Raw genomic sequence first — 18,818 nt, 5'->3', positions numbered from 1 at the left:
ACTGCATCCATACATCTCTGCAATGACTCAAATAACTTAATAATAAAGTCATCTGGAATGGCAAAGTAAGCGTTCTTGCAGGACTCCCAGAGTTCATCAAGATTCTTTGGATTCATCTTCAATGCCTCCTCCTTCATCTTACCCCAGACATGCTCAATAATGTTCATGTCTGGTGACTGGGCTGGCCAATCCTGGAGCACCTTCTTTGCTTTCAGGAACTTTGTTGTGGAGGCTGAAGTATGAGAAGGAGTGCTATCCTGCTGAAGAATTTGCCCTCTTCTGTGGTTTGTAATGGGCAGCACAAATGTCTTGATACTTCAGGCTGTTGATGTTGTCATCCTCTCTGCAGATCTCTCCCAAGTCCCCAAACTGAATATAACCCAAACCATGATTTTTCCTTCACCAAACTTGACTGATTTTTGTGAGAATCTTGAGTCCATGCGGGTTTCAGTAGGTCTTCTGCAGTATTTGTGATGATTGGGATGCAGTTCAACAGATGATTCATCAGAAAATTCTACTTTCTGTCGCTTTTCCAAATGATTAACTAGAAGTCAAGTTTTTATTTGTTGCTCTTACAACTGGGATCAACAACAAGACTTTTAGTATTATTAGTGTAGTAATACTTAAATCTTCTCTCTTGGAATTCAACAAGATAGTGAGTAATCGAAAGAATTTATCAGCAGTTTAAGCTAAAGCAATGTGAATCACGCACCTTTCCTCCATCAGCGTGGTACTCCTTCTCATCAATGTCCAGCAGTCGGGCAAGCCCAAAGTCTGTAATCTTTACATGGTTTGGGTTTTTTACCAGAACATTTCTAGCAGCAAGATCTCTGTGAACCAGCCTCACTTCCTCAAGGTAACTCATTCCCTGGGTACACAAAGATACAGACATGAGACTCTCAAAACATCACAATTCCAGAATCAGCAGTGCTTTTTAACACTAGTGTTAACAGCTGAAACTTTGCAGTGTGTGTGCAATGTGTAAATGAAAACTTTTATTGAAATTGAGTTAAATACAGAAACCTTAAATGAAGCTAATATCACTTCAGATCAGAGACAGCACAAGATCAATGACCGATTGAAAACTATTATAATCAACAATATGAGATTTACTGCGCAATGTGTCTCTTATTTACATTGTGTTCAAATTTCGTTGGTTGTAAGAGAGTGCTGAGATCAGAGTAACATACTCTGGCTTACTGAATGAATTCAAATCAACTTAAACACATCTGCTTAACTACAATTTCTGTGACTGACTACTATGCTTAAAGGAATAGTTCCCCAAAAATTTAACTTCTGTCATTTACTCATTCTCTACTTAAGCATCCAAACCTGTTTAAATTTCTTTCTTTTGTTGAACACAAAGGAAGATACACTGAAGAATGTTACAAAGTTCAGCCATTGACTTCAATAGTATTTTATATTTCTACTATGGATGTCAATGGCTGCTTTTTTCCAACTTAATATAAGAACATTGTGGAAGAAGGAAACTCATAAAAGATTAGAACCAGTTGAGGGTGAAATTTTTAGATTTTAGTAGAAACTATCCCTTTAAATCTGCTAAATTTGTATTTCACAATTTACATTTCTGTAAATTACGCATATACTAAAATCAGATCATCCTGTAGCTATATCAATGTGCTAGTAATGCTAAAATTGGAGTATTATTAACAGGGAAACCAAGAACTGATCAAATCTGTACCTTCTTTTTTTATATAATTATTTTTTAGGGGTTTTCACCTTTAATGACAGGACAATGGAGATTAACAGACAGGAAAGTGTGGGGAGCAGATAGTGGGGAAGAACCGGCAAAGGACCTCAAGCTGGGAATTGAACTTGGGTCACCACGAGCACCTTGGTATTATATGGTGACGTAATAACCACTAGGCTATTGGCGCCGACCAAATCTGCACCTTCAATGCAATTTATGGAACTTTGTGTAGAAATGTCTGCCAAATGTGTAAATATAAAACAGAATTTGATCACAAAAATAGGGTCTAAATTTTTCTAATAAAATGCACAAGATTGATGTATTTAACTTGACATTTTTTATTTCAATTTATTTAATTTATTTTAATTAATTTATTTATTTACCAAGCCCATATTATGGGTCTTTGAAAATGACCTTCCATGCAATGTGTAACACAGCTCTAAGTGAAGTGAAATATGAAGCTAAGGCTTAAATCTGAAAGTGCACCGTGTTTAAAACTATTGATTCATCTATAAAAGAGTCGACTCATAATGGTTCGAATGAAACGACACGGTAACAAGAACTCAAGCCCCGCCTATTTATTGCAATCACAGACCCTGGAAAAATTTAACCCCGGCCCTACCCACAAACACTGTAGAAATAAAAATAGGTAGACAAACACTGTAGCAGATCCCAGTTAAATCTGGTCGTGAAGACGCTGTGCTCTGAAGTGTGAGGGATATTTAGTGTTATTTTCTCTACTCAAAGATGAAACTGTGAGGAGCAGTGGTTGACGTTTTTTTTTTTTTTTTGCAAAAATACCTCAGCATTATAGCCCCAGCCATGTGCTGCGTTCACGTCATTTTTCTGACAAGTACTTCAGCAATCTACACGCTTACAACGGGGGATTCATCAGCCGTTTGTAAAAGGAAGGATCAGAAAATACTATATGGGACTTTGTCAGAGCTTGACAGGAACTTAACAGTATAAAGTTTATGGATCAGTTCCTTCCTCCTTTTCACAAGTGTAAGTAAAATGGCTGCCTCCTTGTTTTCTCTAGGTTGCAAAATATGTATTTAATTGTGTTTTGTTACTTGTAATCGCTCCATGCGGCTTGTACTGTATCTGGTTACTCTTTATACGTTGGTTTTCTCATATCGCGTCTAAAACCACGTTGAAATCGCAACGTGTGTCGCTTTGTTTACAGATTTAAATGCGTTTGTGAGCTCGCAATCCTCTGCCGTTTGTCGTTGCTATGGCCACTATTTCTCTCTGTCTCACACTGAACGCAGTCAACCAATCGCAATAGACTGGGTCATCGGATTAGCATCACACTAAGGAGGGCTTTGGGAACAAATGAATCGCTGAACAAATCAAATGGGAGTCATTAGGTAAAAATAAACACATATTACAAGATAATTAAAAAAGTGTTTATTAAACTTGCATGCATATCAGTTAGAGATATTACAAATTATTAACTTTTTTAACGCATAATAGTGGCTCTTTAAATAATTTCTTTTCAGTTTACTTACCTATAGTCTCAAAATTTTATGGGAATCACAACTTAGATATTTGATAAACTGACAACAAAGCTTGCTGCCACCAACACATGTGGTGTAGATTTCGTAGATATCTTACCTTTGCAATCTGAACACACCAGCTGAGGAGGTACTGAGAGCCAATGCGGTCCTTGTTCTCTCTGACGTAGTCCAACAAGCATCCGTATGGCATGAGCTGAGTAACCAGCTGAACCGTTGATGTCAGACAAATTCCCAGCAAACGGCACACATATGGGCTCGCTACACCGGCCATTACATAAGCCTCCTGTGGAAAGAGCCACATAAACACAATACACTTTAAAGTCAGCGTGAAGCGGAAGTTTCTGACACTTTTTTCAGTATGTTAACTTCCAACTGAAACTAAAATTTGAGTAGGGGGTGTTTTTTTTGTGCGTCATTCTCTCATAGCAAACTAACGGTAAGAGGGGTGTGGTTAAAGTTATTGATATAGACCATTTGGAGGGATGTAAAAAACAACGGTCCCAACATATTTGCTGTTTTACATTTTTAATTTCTATAGCTTCTGATAATCCAAAAAGAGCCACATAATGATACATAATGTCATGATAGCTGTTTTAGCTTGTTACAGTTATGAAATAATTTGACAACAAGCAGGAAATGTTCATGGCCACAACATGACCACATTGAAATGGTCTAATACAGTTGCTATGGAAGCCCTCGGGTTTACATCAACAGAAGGACCGCCACTAAAAGCTAATGGTCAGACTTTGATTGTAGATTGCCAAAACGCGTTGGTAAAGTGGATAAACTTACGGATTGATTATTCACTTTAAGAATAACAATGTGAGCTAGCAAAAAAAACATTGTACATTTTAATTTCACACAGAATTGGTGATTGTTATCGAGTTATACTGCAAATGCTTTCACATTTTTGACACTGTTAGTGTCACTGATGGTGCATTTTTTTACTATGGAGACAAAGATTTTGACAACTGGTTGCAAGATGCAATCAGCTTCATTCATTTGGGAAAAAATAGGTTTACAATAAATGGCGATTCTAGTGCTTTTTCTGAGACATGGGACCCATTTAGATTTGAAGAGTTCAGATGCAAAACCCTCTAAATCCATCAGACCTATTTTCTTGTAAATGAGAATTTTCTATCAGGCTCCTATAATTAGGTTTAGAAGTTTCATTTTATATGTAATGAAAAGGTTATTAGCTAGTAAATAAACTAACTTTTTTATATGAATATCACTTTAGACAATTCTTTGGTTTTTAACAAATTAGATTTGTTTTGTTTACATTTGTTGTTTCTTTTGCATAAAAACCAGCAAAATCCACCTCTGCTTTTTTGCAAAAACCTCTAAATACACCTATTGGAACAAGACAGTGTATTTAGTTAAAAATGACTAAAGATGCAATTAGAAATTATTTTTTCCAAACATAAAACACATTACACAAACCACCTAAAATTAAAAATACATCTGTCAAGTAAGTGGCGGTTCATTCCGCTGTGGTAAATCGGGGAAAAAGCAGAAGGAAAATGAATGGATGAAATCTGTCAAGTAAATGCATTAATCACATTAATTAAACACAACACAAACATTAAAACTGACATTAATTAAATCTTAACAATCTGTTGTCATTTCTGATATTTGGGATTTAGATTTAATGCAAGTAGAGCAATGTAAACATTGTGAACTAAGCTTGGTAGATTCAAATATTGTTGTTTAAAACATTGTGAAACATCAATATCTGTGCATTGTCCATTAATATAAAAAGCTTATGTATAGGTAATATGAAGTAGGCTAATATAAATGTATAGTTTTATGCATTATTTTTGTCTTTTAAAAATAGCTTTCATTATCAAATAAATCACACTGCCGGCCTACTGGGCAAAAAGGGGATGTCCCTCAGACAATTTTAGTAGCTGTCATTCATTCATTCTCATTTTTCGTCTCTTGATTATCCTCATAGCATCCACGTGGGATAAAAGGACGGAATCTTAACTCTGTCTTTGCTGAAATGCAGTTACCGTTTAATGTATAGTAAATCAGACTCATTCAAAGTAGAGTCGCTGCACTAACAAACATTATGAATGCATGCTACACTTGTAGCGACGACTGTACATTGTGTTTTCTTTTTCTTATAATGCACAGAGTTTTGAGGTAAGTGACGTTTTCATTTGCCATTCGCTGACAGTCGAAATCGAAAGCGGAATATGTCTCCTCATAAAAGCCGCCGTATTAGTGCGCTGTACATAATAAACATATGATGCGATTTGCACCTTCTGATTGGTTCTCGGGATATGGCGGCTTTTGCTGTCAAAAGCAAGAGTCGTTCAGCGGCTTTTGCAAACAAACTGTTATTTCTGAATGCGCTGACGCTGCGATTTAGATGATTTAAAGCAGATCTATTTATTGATGGTGTACGACCTGCCTAAAGCATTCACTCAATATCATTATCTCATTTTTGGCGGAAGTGGCGTTTAGCGGCTTTTGCATCTGAACTCTTCATTTAATTTTTCTGAACATGTGAGTACTTCTGCAAATCTAATCCTTAGGTTTTTTCAATTGTAGAGTGAATTTAATTAAGTATAATGTACAAGTATCTGTGGATTAAGTTTAGAATTTTAGTTGGTTGATGTACATGTGTACATGGGTTATTTCTAAATGTAAATGGTCCAATATATATTTTATACATAATTGATATTATCTATCCTTTTGCTGGTTCTCGAATCTGATTGTCTGATAGCCTTGCCATATTCTGCAATAACATCACTCGTACAGCCTTTTCACCCTTGTGTATTACTCCGCCCACATAGAGTGACAGCAGATGAATAGACTCACTACCGTCTGACAAATATTGCAGCTGTTGGACAACATAATGTACTTCTGAGGCTTTTTTAGGTGAAAATGTAGATGTTGAGATTGCAACTATGCAGTTTATTTATAAGGATAGTGCCTATTTTAAACTTATTTAAATTTATAATTTATACATTAGCCTGTCATTGAGGAGAGCAAAGAGGGTTGACGTTCCACCACAAGATGGCGACAGAGACAGCATAATAAGTGCTTAGGAGAGAAAAACTCAAATTCCAGCTGAACAACTCATTATAGATCCGGTAAATGACACTAAGTTGATCTCTCTCTTTTGTATGTTGTAATGCTGTATTTATACCACAGTAATCTGGTAGTGTTTGCTTTGCTTTGGCTATTTTTCAGGGTTAATTATTGTGATCCCCCAATTGCAACAGAGAAATACTGGGAAATCTGTGAACACTGATGGCATTTCATGCTGTATAGCCTTATAATCTTAATATGTGAGCAAAATCACCTGTTTTGAAATCACTTTAGACAATATACTAGAGAATCATTAAAATACTAGCTCTAAAGTGACGATTGTGAATGAGCAACAGTTTCTGCTGTTCTGACATCAGCTGCAGATGTGAATGAATGGTGGAAGAAAGTAGTTCCTCGTACAAAAGGATTTTTTTAGACTCTGTGTTTGATTTTCTTTTTTATATACACGATTATGCCATCGAACTGTCGTATAAATGCAATATCACACAATAGCAGAGCGATATGGCTGTATATCATGCCTGGTGGGACACCAAGGCACTCTGCCTGCGCCCTCGCACACCTCCCACCAGTGCCGATATATAGCCATATCACACTGCTTCTTGTGTGATATTGCTCACACACACACACACACATATATATACATATATATATATATATATATATATATATATATATATATATATATATATATATATATATTGTTTCAATTTTTCTGTAAAAATATACTGTTGTTTCTGTTAAAATTTAATAAACCAATCAAGAAAAAAAATTGTCCACTTTCTTCAAAAAATATGTGGGAAAATGATGTCAGAATTGTTATTTCAGTGTGATCATTGTAATGTATAAACCCCTCATTAAAAAGTTGTTAAAAGAAAAAGTATTGATATCATCGTAAAATATGGGAACACACTCACATCCAGGATTTCTTTGTTGGCTTTGGGTGAGGTGTTCTCACGTAAAACTTTGATAGCCACAGGGATCCTGACGTTCTCCCCATCAGGAGCCCAGATACCCTGGTGAGAAAAGACGAGCAGATTATAAATATTAACTATTAAAACACTAATTAAAACAAAAAGGGCTTCGCAGATTTGTTTTGATTTAAAGACAATAAATAATTATTCTGCATAAAAAAGAGAACAGATGAATGGGACTGCACAAAATTATTCAGCCACAACATAGCGCCAAACAGTCATAAGTACAAAGCTGACAGAAACCTAACAGGCAGAATGAAGCATATACTAACCGATGTATTATTAATTCACAAGACAGCACCAAAACAGTCAAATACAGCAGTGTGTAAGACAAGCAGATGCAAATGAATGAATGAACAGTATATGGATTTTAATCTATTCACCGACGGTCAGGGTGATTGGAAGGATAAGCCTGTGTTATTCAGCAGTTGTTATCTGGGAATAACTTAACTTGAAATGTCGCGACTGACCAATCAGAATCATGTATTCCAGACAGCCGTGTCATAATTGTAATTAAAGTTAGGCTATAAGAAAATTATGTATTTCAGAAATCCAAAGTTCCTGAAAATTAAAGGGATAGTTCAACCAAAAGTTACAATTCTGTCATCATTTACTCACCCTTTACTTGTATGATTTGTCTTTCTGTTATTTAGAAGATATTTTGAAAAATGTTGAAAATTGGAAGCCATCGACTTCAATATTAATATTTTTCTCTATAATAGAAGTCAATAGGTACCAGCTACAAACATTCTTCAAAATACCTTCTTTTATGCTATTTTGAGTTCATTTTTAGGCGAACTATCCCTTTAACAAACCTTTTATTATCAATTCACTTGCATGTGACCATTAGCCAGCATCACAGATCTGAGAATGTGCTAATGTATCATTAAATTATTGAGAATCTAAATGAAAAAGTAAATATGTATAAATAAATGTTAGGAACAGCCGATGTCGGAAAATAAACTACATTTTTTTGTTTAAACTGGGAAAAAAACATTTGATTAACATTCAGAACTTAAAAGAAAACACACTATCTAAGCATATTTAAAATTAAAATAGTAAAACATATTATTGCCTGCTATCCTCCTTGCCTGCTGCATTTATTTATTATGAACTAGTGAAAGCTTAGTATGAGTTCTCAATGGTATGAAGTCATTTTCCGGCAACTCCGGTCGCTTTGCATTGTTTGGTAATTTAGGAGACTGGCTAAAAATGTGTTTGTGAGCAAAGACTGGCATACTTCTGTGGCTGGATATGCCAGCTGAAAATCTAATATTGAGACAAGGAATGGTAACAGAGAGCTCTTTTCCTTGCTGTGTGCAGTGTCTTACCTTATAGACGGTGCCGAAGGCTCCGGAGCCCAGCACTCTGAGCTTCTTCAGCTCTGTCTCCTTAAGGATCCGCATCTGAGCCTGGTTTGGCATTGCTCCACTCGGGGTCAGCGGCTCCACCAGCTTCAGGGAAAAATGAGACACCAGTAAACAGAAATACTCCAATCAAAGACTGCATAAACTGACGAATGCTGTAGTATGCTTTGCTACATGTAAAGGGGCTAAGAACAGCAAAGTTGGGCACACTTTTCCTTAATTTTACTTTTAGTTCTTTTTTATTTTATATTTAGAAACAATAAACTTTGCCCCACAACCTGGATATTTAGGATTTTATGGAACTTTTTCATATTTTGGTCAATATACCAGATATTTTTTTATATTACTATTATTCGATCTGAATGGGCACCTAAACACTTATCCCCCTAAAACACTCACAAACATTTTTTTTAATAATATTTTTACTTCTGGAGAAAGTCTTATTTGTTTTATTTCAGCGAGTATAAAAGCAGTTTTTAATTTAAAAATAATAATTTTAAGGTCAAATTATTAGCCCCTTTAAGCTAGATTTTTTTCGATAGTCTACAGAACAAACCATCATTATACAACTATTAGCCTAATTACCTGCCTAGTTAACCTAATTAACCTAGTTAAGCCTTTAAATCTCACTTTAAGCTGTATAGAAGTGTCTTGAAAAATATCTAGTCAAAAATTGTTTACTGTCATCATGGCAAAGATAAAATAAATCAGTTATTACAAATGAGTTATTAATATATTATGTTTAGAAATGTGCTGAAGAAATCTCTCCGTTAAACAGAAATTGGGGAAAAAAATAAACAGGGAAGCAAATAATTCAGGGGGGCTAATAATTCTGACTTCAACTGTATATATATATATATATATATATATATATATATATATATATATATATATATATATGATGTGATGTTTTTTAAAGAGAAGCAGCACTACTGACAAAAATAATTGTGTTCGCACAAGCAAAAGAAAGCAGGTGAATATCGAATGAGAGGATAATTACTTGCGCACACAGGTGATGTGATGTGCACGACTGTTTAAAAAACGTCCGCGCTCCTATTTACTTGCGCAAAGCCGGTACAGGAAATGCAAGTGTTGCAATCGGTTCTCTTTGAATTAGACTGGACAAAAAGCCATGATCGGGCACCCACAGTCCTGCTGCTTTCAAGAGCTCAAGATTTAAAAAAATATATATCCTTTTCTAAGCAGCAGCGGTTGCTGCTTTCGCTTTAACTATTCTTTGAACAGATTATTAATTGGCCTAACGTTAACCGTGTGCACGTGATCATCCTTTCATTCTCACACATGGTATGTTTTTTACCTGCTTTCTTTTGCTTACAGTTATTTTCATTATATTGGTTTCAAGAGTTCCCACTTAGATATGCTTGGCGTATAAAGCAGGTTTGGCATGCTGTCCCGGGAGAGAACCCTGAGCTCGGAGATATTTGAGCCCAGGGCTCCCGCCCGGTCGATAAGCATATCAGGAGATCCGAGATCAGGTAGGTCTCGAGAGCTCCCCCTTTTAGAAAAGGGAGGAAAAGGAGGAGAAGGGGTGGAAGGGGGGATTCTTCCAAACGAAGATAAAACATTAGGGAGAAAATGATCCATTTATAGTAAACTAGGATCACTCTGATTGGATTATTACTGATTACAGATGAGTGGCCAGACGTGCTCAATCATATCACGTGCTCCTCTCGAAATTGGTTTACGAAACTTCATTTAATAATTTTTTTTACAATAACATTGCTTTAATATGAGAATAACTCCCCATTTATGTGTAGCTAACTGGTGATCTGGGAACTTTAGCCAGGACAGACTATTGTGCATATTTTAGATACATGACAATAATTTTTTTAAATGTCAATTTTTTTTAAAAGAAAAGTTTTGAATTAAAAAGTACATGTTTACAGCTATATTTTGCTTGTTTTGACACATTATTTAAAATTTGTGGCTAAGAAATAATTAATTTATTTTTGGTGTTTTCTGAGATAAATATGGTAAATCATTAATTTGGAGCCCTGAAAAGTCATGTGAAATAAAAACTAATTGCAATGCGACACTATGAAAGCACAACCCATTTGCTCATGCTCATTGAGCAAGCTCATACACAATACACAAAAAAGTGAGAAGGCATGTGGACATAACACAACATCCTAAATCAAGTGATTTTAGCATGTCAAACTCAAATTTATGCATATACAATATATTTTTCCCAACAACAAAATTGTGGCTAGCGAAAAATGGCGAATGGCTAGTAAAGTTGAAAATCTACAAGCCACAGTGGCAGGTGATCAAAAACGTTAATGTCAAGTCCTGTTTATATATATTTTGTGTTTGAAATGAATAAAATCTTAATTTAAAATGTTTTTTAAAAAGTAAATTATAAAAAAATACTTAAAACTGATTAACTACCAAAATTGCTAATTACATGATTAAATTCCATTCCAATAAATTGTCAAATTTTGCAAGTTTTTTTCCTGTGCTGTGACTACATTTGGTTAGAGGTCACAATGGGGGCACTACCCATTACCTGATCTCTGATCTGCACTGTCATTTCTGATGCATATGAGAAATATTAAAAGGCAAAGTATCAGTATTGGCTTACAGTATCATCTCAGCCCAAAAGACTACTTCCTAAAAACAGAATAGCCATTTTTGATGTGTAAACATTGATAGACAAATCCAAATGCATTTATCTGTTCAACATAACAGAGCAGCATGAATTCAGAATGAGTAAATTTTGCAGCTCAACTACAGCAAGACTTATAATGATTGAACGAATGCAAATAAAATACAGTTATGTGACCTCATGCTCCTGTAGACGTCTCCTCATGGTTTCTTTCTTTTTCTGGTGTTTCTGTCGCCGCAGGTAAAACACCAGCAGAGCCAGCAAAATGATGAAGAGAAGCACTCCACCGACCGTGATTGCAACTGTTGTGCCGGGCCTGCAAGCGTTTCATGACAGACAATTAGATGTCTATAAATCTATAAATCTGCAATGCATATCTGCTAGGGATGGGTGATATGGACTGAAAATTATATATTTTCTGGTATTTATTGCGATAACGATAATAAAAAAAGTATTCATTTTTATGTTTCAATGTCTTGCAGAGCTCAACCATATTTAAACACTGAAGCAGCTGATCAAGCTTATCAGGATCATAAAAAAGACCTTGAGCATAAATTTAAATAGTATTTTCGCAAACAAAGTTTTTAAAGTACCAAGACAAAAAAGTCTATTGTCACCAAACCCTACACTCACCGGTCACTTTATTAGGTACACCTTACTAGCACCGGGATGAACCCCCTTTTGCCTTCAGAACTGCCTTAATCATTTGTGGCATAGATTCAACAAGGTAATGGAAATATTCCTTTGAGATTTTGGTCCATATTGACATGATAGCATCACGCAGTTGCTGCAGATTAGTTGGCAGCACATCCATGATGCGAATCTCTCGTTTCATCACATCCCAAAGGTGCTCTATTGGATTGAGTTTTGGTGACTGTGGAGGCCATTTGAGAACAGTGAACACATTGTCATGTTCAAGAAACCAGTCTGAGATGGTTCAAGATTTATGCCATGGTGCTTTATTCTGCTGAAAGTAGCCATCAGAAGATGGGTACACTGTGGTCATAAAGGGATGGACATGGTCAGCAACAATACTCAGGTTGGCTGTGATGTTGACACGATGCTCAGTTGGTACTAACGGGCCCAAATTGTGCCAAGAAAATATCCCCCACACCAATACACCACCACCCGCTTGAACCATTGATACAATTCAGGATGGATCCATGCTTTCATGTTGTTGAAATTCTGACCCTACCATCCGAACGTCGCAGCAGAAATTGAGACTCATCAGAACAGGCAACTATTTTTCAATCTTCTATTGTCCAATTTTGGTAAGCCTGTGTGAATTGTAGCCTCAGTTTCCTGTTCTTAGCTGACAGAAGTGGCACCCGGTGTGGTCTTCTGCTGCTGTAGGCCACCTGTTTCAAGGTTCGTGTTGTGCATTCAGAGATGCTCTTCTGCAGACCTCGGTTGTAGCAAGTGCTTATTTGAGTTACTGTTGCCTTTCTATTAGCTCGAACCAGTCTGGCCATTCTCCTCTGACCTCTGGCATCAACAAGGCATTTGTTGATCAACAGAACGGCTACTTACAGGATATTTTCTCTTTTTTCTGACCATTTTTTATAAATCCTAGAGATGGTTGTGCGTGAAAATTCCAGAAGATCAGCAGTTTCTGAAATACTCAGACCAGCCCATTTGGCACAAACAACCATGCCACATTCAAATTCACTTAAATATCCTTTTTTCCCCATTTTGTTTCTCGGTTTGAACTGCAGCAGATCGTCTTGACCATTTCGACATGCCTAAATGCATTAAGTTGCTCTCATGTGATTGGCTGATTAGAAACTTGTGTTTATGAGTACTTGGACAAGTGTACCTAATAAAGTGGCCAGTAAGTGTAGGTTTGTCCGACATAAGTCTCTCTGCTCTCAAACTATTTAATAAAAATTGTTAGGAAAAAGTAATCATTTACTGAATGAATAAACGCTCATTCAGTGGCGGAAAATCTGACCTGAGGCTATTTAGAGAAACAACTGTTGATGGCGCTTTTACAGATGCTTAATCTTGATGCTTTCTGTTAACTCTAATAAACTCCAATTGTTATAATTAAAATTCCATAAATAAGAACTAAACAGAAATGTATTGATGAAATAAAAACAAAGGCATTCATGAAACTAAACTAAAATGTACAGCCAAATTTAAAATAGCATCGGAATAGAAACTAATGCTAAACTATTGCAACCTTGCTACATTTTAATATACCATAAGTCTTACCCAGTTTTCTGTTGAATGGGACACCCTCTATCATCCAGTGGACATCTGACAGTAAACACAAAACAGAAAACTTACTCCAAATCCTAAATTTTTCCATAAGGCCTGATATAGACAGGTTTCTGGGCTCAGCAAAGGACTTACGAGACAGTACAGTTGGTCTCACAGGGGAGACAGTGTCCCGTAGCATTGGAGTATTTCCATACAGTGTGTTGTTCCTCTTTGACTCCACTGGGACAGCGCTCGACACACATGTCTCCATCTTGAAAGTGCATACAGTCTGTACACTGATCTGGACCCTGTGCACAGCAAACACAACTGAAATGGTAGTTCACTCAAAATGAAATTACCTCATGGTTTAACTCATCCCTCATGGGGGTTTTAGACCTTTAGGAGTTTTGTTTTTTTGTTAAACACAAAAGAAGAAATTTTGACAAATGCTGGTTGATTATACCAAAGTCCTTTTAAGGTAAGTCATTTCACTCGCCGGCCAACTTATGCAGTATGCTCGGGCATTCTATTTGAATGGGGAAACATCAAATTCTCCAAAACTGTTTGCCAGGCTTATGATAACATTACATATTCGGAATCACCAGTAAAATTAAGCAACAATTGTCTCATAGGTTTTGTTTCTAAATGTTTGAATTAAACAAAACCGGCATATTTTCAGGTTGCCCAAACTAACATGCATGCGCACTCGAAAATAACAAGATCACGACACCAACCTCATTTATGTTCGTTCTACACATTATCAACCTTTGGATAATGCTTCCCCAGATCGTGCTGGTCTTCTGAAGTAATTCACAACTTGGTCTTGATGGCAAATCTCTTCCAGAAATGACAGCGACTCTTTGTTTACAAGTTTGTGGGGTGTTTGAGCATTTGCTGCTGTCATGTGCAATTGACAGAATGGCCTGTACCTCGCCTTCATTTCATACAGATTACAAAACCAAAAACTTTTTGTTATCAAATGTAGTGGGATCATTTAAAAGTAGAGATTTCAAGCTTTATGTGGACATATTTCCTATGTCTGTGAAGCAAGTATTCACTGAGATTCCAGTGTGTTTGTTGACCGCCAAACTGTCGTAAAAGCACAAGTCTGGTCTGAGCTTCTCCCCCAGAGATCGATGATTGGTTCCTGTACTAGTAGGCGAGGCTTCATTCGCCATATTGACCGTTACACTTTTGCCCATTCAAAACTATATGAGTGACACGTCTTGTGTATTCTATAGTCTTTGATGATACCCACTTACTTCTATTGTCGGAAAACAATTATTATGAGAGTCAATGGGTGCCAGCTACCAGCATTCTTCAAAATATCTTATAAAGAAATATCATACAAAATAATGTAAAAAAAAGAAAAATCATACAAAATATAACAAAAATTTAACATAAATAAAATTTAAACTAGCGAACAAGTAAATGATGACAAAATGTAATTTTTGTGTGAACTATCCCTTTTATCACAGCCATATCACCCTGCAGCCCAAGACCGGTTTCTCACTGAAGCCAAGCAGGGTTGAGCCTGGTCAGCACCTGGATGGGAGACCACATTGAAAAAACTAGGTTGCTGTTTGAAGTGGTGTTACTGAGGCCAGCAGGGGGTGCTTAACCTGTGGTCTATGTGAGATCTTATGCCCCAGTAAAGTAAAGGGGACACTATACTATTAATAAACGGCGTCTTTTGATTAAAAATCCCATGACACTCCTTGTAAAGAGTAGGGGTGTAACCCCAGTGTCCTGGCCAAATTCCCTCCATCAGCCCTTACCCATGATGACCCCTCTGAATATCACTGTGTGTGGTGAGTGCACTGGTGAAGCGCTTTGAGTGTATGGCCATACAAGGTAAAAGCGCTTTATAAATACACATTACTTACTTACTTAATTACTAATTGTTGACTTAAATGTTGACTAAAATGAACTAAGATAACTTGTTTACTTAATATAAAGTAAATTGGTAAATAAATATATTAAATAAATAAATAAATAAATAAATAAAGGAAACATTTCTCATTTTAGCTTAAAAGTAAATTAAAAGTGAACTAAAATAAAACAATAAAAATACAATAAAAGGCAATAAAAATACTTTTTAATGACAAAAATTACTTTAAATAATAGTTTAAACAAAAAAATGTAAAAATGTAAAAAAATAAAAAATAAAAAATAAAAAAACAGGCGTACTAACAAAAAAGCATATTTTGTCATTGTTCCTCATCCACATCTTTTCAAACCTGTCTGACTTCCTTTGGTCTTTTTTCCTTCCATGGAACACACAAAAAATCATTTGTTTTCCTTTTTAATTTTTACATCACTTCCTGGTACTAAGGAACTGTTCTTAATTCAGTACAAAATGTACTGGATTAATGTGACATAACAAAAATGACATAATTAAACTGACATAATTAAAGTCGGTTTCTCATTTTGGGGCTTTTACAATGCACTTTCATTATTACTATTGCCACTGTATGCAAAAAGAGCAGCTTGAACATGCTGATAAACATCCCAGTTTATGTTTCACCAAAAGAAAGTTAAACATGTTTTAAATAACAAACAACTTTGTTTTTAGGGGACATCACTTAGACTACTTTAAACATCTATAATATTTTTAATGTATGCAATGTTGATTAATATGCATGTGTATAAAAATGACTCTTACTGGGCCTGTACAGGAGGCAGTGCCATTGATTGGTCGACACTCCGCATGACAAGGAACACAGTTAAATCCATCCTCAAACTCCCGCACTGACCTGTTGCAATTGGTGTAGAGAAAAAATATTACTGTTTCATTTGACAGTTTATTTAAACTTATTACTTAACTTATTTTAATGGGTTAATCCGGTTTTAAGTTATACAAAGTTTAACTTAATATTTTTAGTCAGTTTGATTGACGGAAGTTGAAAAGACTAGAAAAGTTCATTTGATTCAACTAAAAAGAACAGCAAGAATATTTTTACAGTGTACATGCTGTTGTATAGGGCGGCACGGTGGCTCAGTGGTTAGAAGGTCGCTGGTTCGAGTCCCAGCTAGTCCCGGCTCCATTTTCCCCCACAGTCTAAAGACATGAGCTATAGGTGAATTGAATAAACTTTAATTTCCCAGTACTGGGTTGCAGCTGGAAGGCAATCAGTGTAAAACGTATGCTGATAAGTTGGCGGTTCACTCTGCTGTGGCAACCACTGATGAATAAAGGGACTAAGCCGAAGAAAATTGAATGAGTGAATTCGGCTTATTCCCTTATTTATTAGGGGTCGCCACTGCAGAATGAACCACCAACTATTCCAGCATATGTTTTACGCAGCAGATGCTCTTTCAGCCACAACCTAGTACTGGAAAACACCCATACACTCTTATATTCACACACACACACACTCGTACACTACCAATTTAGTTCTTCCAATCCACTGATAGCACATGTCTCAGGACTGTGGGGAAAACCGGAGCACCTGGAGGAAACCCACGTGAACAAGGGGAGAACATGCATACTTCACACAAAACTGGCCCAGCCGGAACTCGAACCAGCAACCTTCTTGCTGTGAGACAACAGTGCTAACCACTGAGCCACCGTGCCACTCAGTTATTGACCAACACAAAATCAGACACAGAAAACAATGAAAAGCCTTGTGCACCAAATTCAAAATGGCAATAAATTATTTGATATTTAATAAAGTGAGAACAACAAAGCGCAAAAAGGAAAGAAAAATATGTGTGTATTCCCCTTGTACTCACCCGTGTAGGACGTTACACAGCTCCACACACTCCGTTCCTCGTTTGTAGTTCACACACGACACACATTGACTGGGTCCTGGACCCCAACAACCTGAATCCCCACACAAGGAGTCACATATTCTCCCCTCTGAAACTAAACACAGATAGAAAAAGTCTAGTTTGATTCCATAGTCAAGCATGTTTTAAAATACTTCTCATTATGGGAAGTTAAAAAGTGGAAACTCTTCTCGTAGAAGTTTAAAAAGGTTATAGTAGTGACCAAAAGTGAAAATCAATATCTTCCTCCTCCTCGGTTTAAAATATACTGATTTTATGTTGATGAATTTTGTAAGCACATTGTGCAGTTGAAGAGTGTAAAATGTAGCAGAGCTAGGCACACGCAATCTGCTCAGGCAGAAATCCGCAGCTTTTTGGCTCATCATTGAGTCTATTTATTTACTTGTGTAAATGTGTGTACATTTATATTTATTCAGTTTTAATTAATTTCAGTAATATTATTGACTAATATGAAAGTGTTCATTTGATTTCTTTACAATGCAGTTTGTAAAGGAATATTTTCTGTCTTTTAGTAGAGATATTATATGAGAGACTTGCTTTATTTACCAAATAAGTGGATCTAGATGGATTTGCAATATAAACATTAAATAAACGTTAAAAATGTATTTTTTTTATTTCATATATTAGGTTTTTAGTTATGATACTCCCAAAATAATTCCGCATAAATCCGAAGATTTTTACTAAATTCTCCGCAGATTCTGTCTGGCCCTAAGCATAGCTAATCACATACAAAGGAGCACAGATTAAATATTAATAACTGATCATATTGTGCTCATTGAATACTTTATTTTCTTTGAGCATTCTTATGTCTCAAGCATCCTTCTGCAAAGCAAAATAAACCCAAACTCTGTAACAAGTTTTGTAACATTCGGGCATCACGTAAATTGGCAGTTCATTCCGCTGTGGCGACCCCAGATTAATCAAGGGACTAAGCCGAAAAGAAATTTCATTCATTTTCTTTTCGGCTTAGTCCCTTTATTAATCTGGTATTGCCACAGCGGAAAGAACCGCCAACTTATCCAGCATATGTTTTACACAGTGGATGCCCTTCCAGCTGCAACCCATCACTGGGAAACATCCATACACACTCATTAACACACATACACTACAACCAATTTAGTTTACCCAATTCACCTGTGCAAGTGCATGTGTTTGGACTTGTTGGAAAAACCCGGGGGCACCGAGAAGAAATCCATGCAAACACGGGGAGAACATGCAAACTCCACACAGAAATGGCAACTGACCCAGGCGAGGCTCAAACCAGCAACCTTCTTGTTGTGAGGCAATCGTGCTACCCACTGTGCCACCGTGACGCCATAATTTAATTTTAATTTAATTTGATATTTAATTTAATTCAATATTGAATTTAACTGAATTTAAAATTTTAATTAATTTAAATATTTATTCATTTACTCATTTTCTTTCGGCCTAGTCCCTTTATTAATCAGGGGTCGCCACAACGGAATAAACTGCCAACTCATCCAGCATGTTTTATGCAGCAGATGCCCTTCCACCTGCAAAAACATCCATACACTATGGCCAATTTAGATTATTCAATTCACCTAT

At 36.2% G+C, this 18,818-nt stretch overlaps 1 protein-coding gene across 1 annotated transcript in view; it reads right to left on the bottom strand.

Annotated features, from left to right (window-relative positions):
* Positions 1 to 18,818, bottom strand: part of erbb2 (erb-b2 receptor tyrosine kinase 2) — a 71,839-nt gene that overhangs the window by 14,866 nt on the left and 38,155 nt on the right. The window contains exons 13-21 of the mRNA XM_056468931.1: positions 17,196 to 17,328; positions 16,126 to 16,216; positions 13,614 to 13,768; positions 13,473 to 13,517; positions 11,436 to 11,574; positions 8,597 to 8,719; positions 7,209 to 7,307; positions 3,329 to 3,514; positions 713 to 868 (exon numbers count right to left, since the gene is read on the bottom strand). Of these exons, the coding sequence (XP_056324906.1) occupies positions 713 to 868; positions 3,329 to 3,514; positions 7,209 to 7,307; positions 8,597 to 8,719; positions 11,436 to 11,574; positions 13,473 to 13,517; positions 13,614 to 13,768; positions 16,126 to 16,216; positions 17,196 to 17,328 (1,127 nt within the window). The remainder of the gene's footprint in view (positions 1 to 712; positions 869 to 3,328; positions 3,515 to 7,208; positions 7,308 to 8,596; positions 8,720 to 11,435; positions 11,575 to 13,472; positions 13,518 to 13,613; positions 13,769 to 16,125; positions 16,217 to 17,195; positions 17,329 to 18,818) is intronic.

The sequence above is a fragment of the Danio aesculapii genome, chromosome 12 (assembly GCF_903798145.1).
Source record: "Danio aesculapii chromosome 12, fDanAes4.1, whole genome shotgun sequence".
NCBI classification, from domain to species: Eukaryota; Metazoa; Chordata; class Actinopteri; order Cypriniformes; family Danionidae; genus Danio; species Danio aesculapii.
This window is presented reverse-complemented; position numbering and strand designations above follow the sequence as displayed.